This window comes from Limulus polyphemus, unplaced genomic scaffold (genome assembly GCF_000517525.1).
Source record: "Limulus polyphemus unplaced genomic scaffold, Limulus_polyphemus-2.1.2 Scaffold1095, whole genome shotgun sequence".
Lineage (NCBI taxonomy): Eukaryota > Metazoa > Arthropoda > Merostomata > Xiphosura > Limulidae > Limulus > Limulus polyphemus.
Genome location: NW_013666705.1, coordinates 36,395 through 48,517, shown reverse-complemented (window position 1 = coordinate 48,517; position 12,123 = coordinate 36,395). Strand labels below are relative to the sequence as shown.

The following is a 12,123-nucleotide window of genomic DNA, read 5'->3' as shown; positions in this document are numbered from 1 at the left end:
AACTCTTGCAAATCTTTCTATTTTCATAATAATACTTTATTTTTCATAGGTACTGTTTTTAATCTAAATATTACTAAGATTAAAGTCATATTAAAATAGATATTCATTTTTGCTCAACAAATAATTATAATCTTACTCGCAAGTAGTGGCGTAGTTAGAGCCGGTGCAATCGGGACAACGCACTGACGAGCCACTAAAAAATTTGCACCGAGTAGTTTGAACGGTTGAAAACGCTTCTATCCACAAGCTAGCGGGACCAAACATGGCAAACGTTCCCAGGTACCACGGGTGACTGTCCTAATGTTTTTCGTTTTTTTTTTTCAGGTAAGGACTCATCTTAGGGTAGTTGTATAAAGTAATTGGGATGATGGGGAGGGTCTTGATCAGTACATTGGAACCTCTGTTATTCTTCACGGAACCTCGCAGCAGAGCGTAGGGATTTTATGATAGTATTAAATTAACATGACATAGATCTATAGCTAAATAAAGAATACGAACCCACATTTCTATAATAGAAAAATGAATAATGAAAACTATGGAAGTAGTTTATGTCTTAAATTTTGTAAACAAAAAATAGAGTTATTCTTTTAAAAGTAAAGAGCCTGTTTTTTACTAATTATAGGGGGCGTTACCGTTGAGCACATGGTACAACTGTTCCTTCAGTGATGTTTAGTTTGTTGCTTACTCAGGTACATCATTTTATTAATCTTTGTTCCTACTATCGTTAAATTAAATGCTGATCCACTTTGTATATTTTTTTAAGTGATATCGTAAGAATATGCTCCATAGCACAATTTAAATCAAAGTCGTTTGCACTGGTTGCAATTATAAATCGTAATAAACATAGTAATGTAATGACGTTATTAACATGTTATGTAAAATAATACTAATAGTAATTAGTACACGAATATACAACAAGTAAAATCTGATTGTACAGTTTAATGTTATGTTGCTCTCTGATGGCTCGGCGGTAAGCTTGAGAGTTTATGATGCTAAAAATCAGGGTTTGATGCCCATTGTGTAGTTTTGCACTTAAACTTTAAGTTTTAATACAAAATAATAATGAAGGTTTTTACTATTAGATATCTTGCCTTGAATATTATGGTATAACGAATATGGTGACATGGGAGAAAATAACCTAGCCAATTGGATGCTTATGAAGTTGGTAGAAAAGTAAGGGAGTGAATTGAAAATTAGCACAGAAGTTGACAGCCAACAGTAGTGATAAGTGAGATTTTTTTATAACTGATATCAGACTTGTGGCATACCTCAGAGGTCTGTTTTAATACAAATATCAATGATCCATGTTGCCTTCAAGGCTGTCCTTGCACATCCACTCTTGAGAAAGGTGAAAATTTATATCTGCTCTTTATTTTTCAGAAAATCTTTGATTCCCCTCATGAAGTCTTATAGGTTATAAAATGTTGGCCTTTACTACTGTCAGTAGCAACTTATTCTATAACTTATAAGCCAATCACTGTGTTGGAGAAAACTGTATTAACTTGACACTAGCCTTCTATTTCCAAATCATAAACTTGTGTCCTCCATAATTATCCTATTGTCTTCAGAAAATAGCACGACAAAATCAAGCTTTCATCCTGTCGTTACAACGGATAATCTTACAAACTTCAAGAACACCACTTACCTTCATTTCTCAAGAGAACAGTTCAGAAGACCAAATTGTACACAGTATTCCAAGTGAGTCCTAACTAGTGGTTTGCATAATATAAATACACCTTAAAATTTTGTAAGATTTACTACTACAGAGAATTGCCTAAATGGTTTGATTTACTTACCTACCAAGATGTCAAGTTTTTTTCTTTAGACATAATAATTAATTAATTTTAGTGTGTTCCCATTTATATAAAATGTGTGACCCAAGTTATTATAACTCAAAGGCATTACATAACATAAAATTTAAGGACAACAAAAAGCCTGTTGGTCCATCTAAGCTGCCTCATCCACTAAATTAGACTTAAATAAAATGAATATTGAAGAAAACAATAACCTCAAACCAGCTTTTAATATTTAAATATATTATTCAAGCCTTAAATGTATTGAATCCACTATATCTAAAGGCAACCCATTCAAAAAGCCAGCTGTCCTGTTAGAGAAATAAAACTGTCTTAGCTGAAGATGACTCTCGGTCTGCCAGAATTTGTATTTGTATCCTCTAGTCATCTCATTCTCACCACTAAGTATTAAAAAAAAATTATGCCTCGACACTATCAATTGCTTTGATGATCTTAAACACTTCAATCAGATCTCTTCTTACTCTTCTTTTTTTTTTCAAGAGAAAACAAATTCACAGATATTAACCTGTCATTGTATGACAACTCTTACATCCTTCTGTGAACCCTTTCCAACAATTCAGTGTTCTTCCTAAGATAAGGAGCCTGAGATTGAACACAGTATTCCAAATGTGGTGTAACCAGTGACCTATACAATGAAATTATAACCTCAGTAGACCTGTGTTCAGTATTTTCTTGGCTATAATCTAAATTGTTCTACCACAAGCAACAACACACTGCTTAGCTGGCTTAAGAGACTGAACAGTTAGAACACCAAGATACTTTACTTCTATTACACTGTTAAGGCCATTCCCATTAAAATTATGCCAACCCACATGCATTACCTCACATTTATTATAATTAAAATCCATCACCAAATTGCCATATAATCTAAATTCTGTTGTAAAGCAGCAGCATCTTTCTCACAGCCAGCACCACCCAAGACCTTAATATCTTCAGTAAATTTAAGTGATTTATTGACCACTACTTTAACTTTGTCATTGAAGTAAATCAAAGAGAGCAAAGGTCCTAACACTAAGGCCTGAAGTACCTTTCACTTCCAGTAAAGATCATTTGTCAAATCTTTGTCCAACTTACTAATTGATCCATTTCATTTCATAGTATCTCAACATTCTCAATACAACTAGAGTACAAATATCCAAGAGTTTAATGTCAACAGCAAACTTTACTAATTATTTCTCCTTTCAATATCATTAAATAAGAAAAGTCATAGGCCCAAGCTCTGACCTCTGAGACATTCCACTAGTGACATGTGTCCAGTTTGATTGAACTCGGTAACAACCTTTTTGCTTTTTCCTATCCAACTACCATACAGTGTAATTAACTAGTTTCTCTCCAGTCCCTACCAATATAAATTTCTTAGCTAATCTTCTGCATGGCATTTCATGAAGAGCTTTTTAAAAACCTAAGTACATCAAATAACATCTTCAAAAATAGTTAAAAGTAAGGCAGTATTTCCCTTTCCTGAATCTATGTTGGCTTTCTTTTATGAAATTTCATTAACTGACTTTTTCCAGGCCAACTTGTATCACCTTCAAAAATAGGAGTAATGTTAGCAACTTTCCAATCCTCAAGTATCTGCCTACTGTTTACTGACTTACCAAAAATGAAAGAGAGGCTGACATGTCTTAGTGCTTTACCTTATTTTAATCTCAGTCTTTAAACTTACCACCAAAAGATTAATGTCAACATTAATATTGGGTCAATTTGAATACATCCCATAGAATAATCAGGGTCAGAAATATTGCTTGTATCTTCCCTTGTAAAAGCAGAAAATAAAATATTTAAAAGCTTAACAATCTTGTGGTCTTCAACAAATATTTTCCTATAACTGGACAATTTAATTGATATAATTTTTTACTTGTGAAAAGCAATTACCTTGATTAATGTCACATAAACTAATGGATTAATCAAAATTACGATTCAGTTGGTTAATTATTATTATTGTTTATTATAGCTGTTTTCAGTCATTTCAACAGTTGATTTATTGAAGTTATGATTAAAGCAATTGTAAGAAAAATAATCAACTAATTGAAATTAGTATTTTTTGATTATTACAACAATTGATTAACCAAAATTTGGTTATATTGAGTGTCACAAAAATAATAAGCTAATTGGAATTAGTGTTTCCAGATTTTAATATTTTAAAATATTTCAGTAATCTAAGTAATCAAAATGTTGCTTTTATATTTGTTTGCTAAGGACAAAGCTTACATGATGGGCTGTCTGTGCTTAACTTCTCCCTCACTGGTGATTCAATAGTTTTGTATTATATTCCCAGTGCCACCAAACTTGCTCACCTCTGCTTTATTATGGCAGTTAATAAGCTATCTGTCAATATCATTCATTTTGAACTACTGACTAGAGGAAAGGTGACTGTCTTGCAACACTTGCCACCCATTTTTATATCTCTTGAACCTGCTGACAACTTTTTTTTGTTTTTCTCTTTGAACTGCTGACTAGAGGGAAGGCAACTAGCTGGCAGCACCTGCTTGCAACTTTTTTCTTTGTATTAATGGATAAAATTATTGTACTCAATTAATAGGACTGTTGATTAAATGATTAGCCAATACCACTAATTGCCCAGCTCTGTCCATTACAGGCCCAATCCCCATTATAACATTTTGTGTACCTTTAAAAATATAAAATCCTTGCTGTTAGTTTTAACATTATCAACCAGCTGTTTCTCAATAGTTCTTTTTTTTTAATTTCTTTTTTCTGTCTTAACCAAATCCTGAGCTTTCCTATAGTTCTATAGATCTTCCATCTGTGTAGGACAGACATAAATTTTTTTTTTTTATACACAGAGAGGTAGAATCTTACGTGAGGTCTGATGGTTTTTTTCTTCCTGTTGGCTGTAAGGCTGAGTTTGTGGGAAATCAAGTGTGGACTAGTGAGAATATGACTATTTTTCCAGCACCTTTCTTTGCTCAGACGGCTATTCCTGAATCTCGGATAGACATCCTGCCTCTTGCACTCTTTTTCTTACTAGTATGCCATGTTTGTAACATTTAGAGTATTTATCCTGTAGCTTATGAATCTTTACCTTCTTTATTGGGAGAAACTAGTGCATCTAATTATTTGGTCCTTCCACCATTGCCAAACAAGAAGATTTGAATATCATTTGAGGGAGAGTGCTGCCATGCCTTGTTCTCCTCATTTATTGGATCAGCATGCCTTGGCTTTCCATCGCCTGGTTGAACCATTATTCGGACTCTCAGAGGGTAGATCCTCTACTTCTTATTTGGGGCTCAATACAAGATTCCACAATTCATCTTACACATTCTCAGTTTTCCAGAATTTATTTGTGTTTTACAACAGTTTTCCATTTTTTATCATCTTTGCAATTTTTTTTTGAGGCCTATCATAGGTCCTCTGCTCTAATTTCGGAGGATCTTGGTCATTTACTGACTTCCACTTTGGTCAGGTTATAGGCTTCTGCTCTCTCCTTGGTATCTTGGTTGGTTTGTTGCTGGGATATTTTGGAAAGAGATGCCTTACTGGAGGGAGTCCACCTTCCTGCATTGGTCTTTAGGGTTCTAAGAGAAGCTCCTTTTCTCAGACAGTCTTTTTTCTTTTTTTGCAGGAATTCCAGAATCCATGGAATCTGAAGTAGATGTGGCTCATCTACATTCTTCATTTTCTACAGTACCTTCTTGACTGTCCCAAAGTTTTTCTCCAGGGTTGAAATCACCCTTGTGTTCCAATGGATTGTGGCACCAAAACAGGAGGCCTAAAAACATGAACAGGAGATGTAGTAAAATGTTCTGTAGGAGTGCAGATTTTGGCATCAGGTCCTGTGGGGTCTCGTTTCAAAGGGTTCATGTCTGTATGGGAGACATTCACCACACATCAGTGGGTCATTCAACTTCTCAGGAGGGGATTGGGCATTTATTTCATGTCCCCTCCTCCTCTGTCTCTAATACCAGTTGGCTTTCCACTCCCCAAATACCATCTTACATCCAACCATCGAGCACAAGCCATCCAGGATCTTCTGCACAGTGAGGTCATAGAGATCGTCACCTCCTTTCAAGGGTTTTATTCTTGGCTGTTTGTAGTGCTGAAAAAGACTGGCAAATGACAACTGGTCATTAGCCTTTCTTGTCTTACTCACTTCCTCCTTCCTCCTCAGTTTACAATGGAGTCATTTCTTTCTCTTCAGTGGATCTTTTCACCAGGACTGTGGAAGACAAAATTTGACATAGAGATGCTTAACTTCATATCCTGGTCATTGAGTCTTCAAGGCGTTATCTCCATTTTGTGCATGACAACCAGGTTTTCAGTTTCATGCTCTACCATTTGGCCTCGAATCTTCTCTATACTTTTTTTTACCAGATAGTCAGAATTTGTTTGCATCATCTTCACTCCCTCAGCATTCACACTCACTAGTACATGGAAGGCTGGCTTCTTCTCCTGCCCTTCCTGCCATTTGGCAGAACTCCACACTCAAATTCTAGTATCAGAAGCTGAGAGAGTTGGGTGTCTTATCAAAAAGGAGAAGTCTGTTATTACTCTCACACAGTACTTCATACACTTAGGGGTGTTTTCAATTCCAGACTCAGCTGTGGCCATCCTTCTTCCATACCCCTCCAGGCTATGGAACAGGTGGTTCTTCAAATACAGTTGTCTCCTTCTCCACCAGCATGCACAGTTCTATCTCTTTTTGGGATGTGGGCATCCTTGGAATCACTCATTTCTTTAGGTTGGGTGGCCTACATGAAGGCCCTACAAGGGTCATTACAGGACCAGTGGAACATTTGGACAGATGCATTGGATTGTCCAGTGACACTGCTGGATCTCAGCTGGTGGTTGAACAGGGACAACTCAACTGTAGGTGTCCCTCTACCACCTCCACAGCTAGAGATACTTCTGTTCACTAATGGTTCTCTTCAGGGTTGGGGTGCTTGTATAGACAATATGGAATTCAAAGAACTTTGGACTCTAGAGGAAGCCTCTCTCCACATCAATCTTTTAGAACTTTTAGCTGTTCATTAATTCATGACTCAGGGTCTCAAACTGTTGCGAGGGAAGATGGTAATGCTTCATTTGGACAATTCCACTGTAGTCTCATCCTTTTCAAAGCAAGAGGCACTCACTCCCATCAAAGTTAATCAAGCCCTACATACAACTTTGTGTGTTTTGTGTATTTGACAAATGTGGAAAATTTGTTTACGTAATGTTCAAAAACTAAAACAGTAAATTAGCAAGTTGGCAGTAATGAAATACAGTAGTCACTTTTCTCTGTTTTTAGGTATACTGACATCTGAGACTTTTATTTGCCATGGAAGGAGATAGAAAAAGTGATAGTGACAGTTCTGATTGGGAGGATGCTGAAGAAATGGAAAAAGATATTCCTGTCACGCCAGCAATGTGTTTGTTCTGTGAAGTTACTTTTCCTCATACAGAAGAGGTCTTTGAACACATCAAAACAGATCATTCATTTGATATAATAAAATTTGGTGTCAGATTTCATCTGGATGCTGTTTTATGGATTAAGTTTGTGAACTTCATGAGGAAACAGGTAATTATTATTTGATGTATGTACATTAAGTTAAACTTGTTCAGGGCTCATTCCATATTTTGTGAATAGTAAAAGAACTGAATAATACAGAGGTAAGTAATAGTGAATTGCATATTGTTACCATGCATAATTTTGAATTGCGTATTGTTTCCATGCATAATTTTGAATTGCGTATTGTTACCATGCATAATTTTTCAAATACAAAAATTATTAAAATTGCTGTAATGTTTGGTTCAGATGAAGGTCACATGCCTAATATGTTGACTGTATAGTTTTTCCCTTATAAAACAGTAACTTCATTGTTTTGATGCTACATTCCTTAGTTCTGAAAGGGAAGTATATAAAGCCTTTAGAGATATGTACTGGATCTGTAAATCTTAATAGATTGTTTTATTTCAAATTTTAAAGCCCAAAGCAGTTGGTGAGCTTGTAAATGCAGGATAAAATATTCCTTTATTGTATTACCTGCATTTTACAGAAACTTGTAACCATGGTGGTATACATACTATAACTCTGAAAGTACTTATTGTGTCATTATGAAATTTGGCAAGCTTTCAATAAGCTTTAAAAGTCTCTCGTAAACAAAAAATCTTAATTTTTAATTAATCATTTTCACTAGAACTTTCTGTTTAACTTTATGGTATTAGAATGTTGACTGCTCTGAGTGCAAAGTGAATTTCACATTAAGATTAAAAATACTTTTCTTCATCTGAAAATTTTCAAATTTCATTTACATAATCCATGAAATCTCATAACTAAATATCAAATGTTTTTGATTTTCAGAAAACATTATATTTTTTCTGTCATTTTCTCCACTCTAACTCTATACAAGATTGGTCAATTTGACTGACCTCGTAACCACCCTAAAAAAAATCAAAATAAATCTAAATTACCCTTTCTTTCTAGAATGACTTCAAATTGTAGCATGAAACTTGATTTGTTTATCCCAAATAGCTTAAGTATCATAGAGTATACAGCTGTTTATACTGAACTTTTAATGTTTTATTTCCCTTTCAACCATGTCTAAACTAATATTCCCACTATAAAATTTGAAGTTACTTGGAAAACATGCAGCTCACGTTACACTATTGAATTACATAACACACAGGCTACTCACGAGATGCTTGCATGTGTATCTTGTGAAAACATTTTATTTTTATAATTATCCTTTCTTTTACCTAAAACGTTATAACCTAAAAAGTTTCTAATTTTTACATTTCAGTTACTTTTATAATAATAAATAATGAATACAAATAAAAAACAGAAAATAAAATACTTACCTGGGTGTTCTTTTTACTGTCAACTGTAGATGACACTTAACCCTACTTTTTATATACTAATGATACTACTGCAATAAATAATTTTTTATTTTATTAAATAATGCTTCAAAGAACACAGAATAAGAACATGCAAAATGCAGAATATGTCCTATAACTATCACCATTGTTCTGGCTTTCTAACTATGCAACAAGAGTCATTAGAAATTCATCTAAGCTCGTTGATGTCTTTCCTTTGGAAATAAAGCTTGAAGTGGAAGCAAAACTGATAACTGTCTGTGCAGAAAACAATGTAATAGAATACACCATTTGATAGATTAAACTTTGGCTTTCTACTGAGTATAAATAATATAGTATTAAACATCAGAAAGAACTATTGGCAATTTGGGAAAGAGATAATGTGACAGGTGGGCATGGCAGGAGGGGTCTCATTTTCTAGTTTATGGCTCTAAAAGCAAATAAGATTGAAGCTTATAAAATCATTATAATGGGTAATTTATGTTGAATTCCAAACTTCTTGGAGGGGTGATAAATAGAGTCGAGTAGAGGGAAGATACAGATAACATGTTAGAGTTCTCATAATAGGGAAATTTTTAAATATTTTCCTATAAAATTAAGAACTTAAAACATGCATAACATTAGAATTTGATTTATGAGCTATCGTTTGATGCCAAGTTTATTTGTATATATTGATAATATAGTAGTTTAATTAAATTTTGAATGTAACTCTGTGAAAGGTTGTGACATGCACACTTTGACCTACCCTAAGTGAAAGGGTTAACTTACAGTTGAAACTGAAATATATAATTCTCATGGATCTCATCAGCTGATCTCTGTTTGACTATATTATTCTAAAATGAACTTTGAAGTATTAGGTCATCAAGAAATTAATGTTGCAATTTGGAACACTTTCATTACCCCCTCCCAAAAAAAAATGTACATCACGTATAATAGTTAAGCGAACAGCATAAATGTCATGTCAGTGTAGCCTGTATAATGTGTAAAGTTTAGTATACTTTAATCCCTTATAGTGATGGCACGCGAGGAGACACACATTCAGCATGTAATGCTGTTTTAACACAAGAAGGGAAACAATGCCTCTGTAGCCACAAAGAATATCAAAGAAGTTTATGGAAGTGTTTTGAACGTTCGTAAGTGTCAACGACGGAATTGACATTGATGCTCTGAAGATGCTTGTTGAGTCTAACCCAAGGCAACACACTCGTGAAATGGCTCCTAAATTGCATGTTTCTCATGAAACAATATGTAAACATCTAAGGAATATGGTAAAACTCCACAAAGAAGCTGTTTGGGTGCCTCACGAACTCTCAGATGATCATCGTTTCCGACGTTTGAACGTTGCTTCGTCTCTTCTGGTGCGTAATGAGCATGAACCACTTTTGGACAGAATTGTCACCGGTGATGAAAAAATGGATTCTCTATGCGAATATTAAATGCCAAAAACAATGGCTCAGTCCTAGACAAAACCACTTATGACCCCAAAACCTGGACTACATCCGCAGAAAGTGATGCTTTACATTTGGTAGGATGTCAAAGGAGCAATTCATTTCGAACTCCTCAATCCACAGTGAATTGTCAATGCAGAGATCTATAGTCAGCAACTGGAACATTTAAATCAAGCCCTTCATCATAAACGCTCGTCAATCGGAAAGGTGTAATTCTTATCCATGACAATGCCCATTCATATGTGGCACGTTTGATGCAACACAAGATTATGAAGTTTGGTTGGGAAGTTCTCCCCCACCCACCATATTCTCCAGATATGGCACCATCAGATTACCATATATTTCGTTCGCTGCAACACCATCTTAAGGGGAAAACGTCAGCAAATGTGGAAGGTGTTAAAGAGGACATCTACATGTTTTTTTGTTCAAAGCCAAGTGATTTCTTTAATCAGGGCATTAACAACCTGATTGTAAGATGGAATAGCATCATCGATAAGAATGGAGACTATTTCATTTAATGAATGTTTTGTTTTGATATATAAGTTTTTCGGGTTTTTTCATCTAAAAAAAAGCGACATTAATTTCTTGACGACCCAATAGTTATAATAAATGAATTGTTGTAAGATTCAAAAATTATATTGTGCATAAAAATTTAATTATGAGGTTGTAGTTTTGGTATGCATACATAAGTATGTTTAAAGGTTGTTTAATGATGAATTGTTCCTGAATTTCATAAACCTGATATTTTCTAGAAACTTAGTATATCTGATCTCCAAGAAATTTCCCCTAATGTTATTCCATGGGAAGAAGAAAGCTACATGACTCCAAGTTGCCCTGATGATTCTCTACTTATATTTGGTAAGCATTTTATTATGTGGCATGTAAATACTATTTAAAGTTAATACTTCATGTTTAAAATGTGCTCTTTTAAAAAGGTTGTGATTATTTTTCTATTTGAAAAGTAACATGATAAATTTAATATTGCTCTTTTTTAAGAAAAATGTTTTCAGTGGAAGTAGTAAAAACTATATTTTTTTATTGTAAATGGTAAATGAATACATATTTATATATGACTAATATAATACTTTAAGCATCTTAGGTTTCAAGCTCTACACATGCTAATGACTGAAGAATGTTTTAGCAGCTGAAATATGTGTTCTCTTTTTTCAGACAGCTTCTTTATGGTTTTATATTTTCAGGACCAGGGATTGGACAATTAAGAGTAGGGTTCTAAGTGTTTAGAAGCTGAAACTAAACATTCTTTGAGACACAGAATCTTTTACTTCTGAGTTAATACACACCTCTATGCACAATTAAGCTATCTTCCCGGTGCATCTGCCTTAGAGATTTGCATGCCACCAACCTTTAGGCAACTCCCACCTAATCTCGCAAAGATTTCTTGTGAATTGTGAATTATTGTACAGAAAAAGCCTTCCATCATTTGGAGGTTAACACACCTCCTTGTACACTAATTTCATCTATGCATTTGCTCTACTGAATCAAACTATGAACATACTAGTTCATGTAACATCTACTAATTTCCTCACACAGGTTTATGGAGGTACGTTCACTGGAGATGATGTGATCATCATTGTGCATAAGGTAGTGGGTTTCCATATGAAGCCAGGACCTCCAGTTCCAGTCACTTTTTCAGGCATTCCTTCCCCTCATTTTGAAGGGGAAAATGAGGAAAACAAACTTTATTATTTTCTTCACCGGTTTATGCTTTGAAAACTTCTCTCTCTGTTGAAGAGAAACCTTAAACTTTCTCACATTATCAGGACTTAATTTCATGGTTATGCACAATGCTTTCTCATTCATCTATGTCATGTTATTATTATTGTTCCCTTCCTCTTAATCCTAACCCTAACTAATTTCATTTACCTTTCCTTGACAAATTACATCATACAACCTCAAACCTAGCCCTCCCATTCATCTTTCTGATTCTTATATCCTTGATTTTAGTCATTCTGAATTATCTTTCACAATTCCTATGTCTGGGATTGACCTTGCCTGTTTTTCTTCTTTTTTTTTTGGGGGGGGGGTAG

The 12,123-nt window shown here is 34.5% G+C and overlaps 1 protein-coding gene across 3 annotated transcripts in view; it reads left to right on the top strand.

Moving 5' to 3' along the window:
* Positions 1-622: 622 nt before the first annotated feature.
* LOC106462104 (protein arginine N-methyltransferase 3-like) overlaps positions 623-12,123 on the top strand; it is a 39,583-nt gene continuing 28,082 nt past the window's right edge. Inside the window, exons 1-4 of one of the 3 annotated variants that reach the window (XM_013921988.2) lie at positions 623-689; positions 1,569-1,698; positions 7,063-7,332; positions 10,828-10,933. In XM_013921988.2, the coding sequence (XP_013777442.1) occupies positions 7,093-7,332; positions 10,828-10,933 (346 nt within the window). In that variant the 5' untranslated portion in view covers positions 623-689; positions 1,569-1,698; positions 7,063-7,092. Of the gene's footprint in view, positions 690-744; positions 1,699-7,062; positions 7,333-10,827; positions 10,934-12,123 lie in introns of those variants that run through there. The other 2 variants (XM_013921990.2, XM_022389243.1) reach the window with 2 other exon arrangements.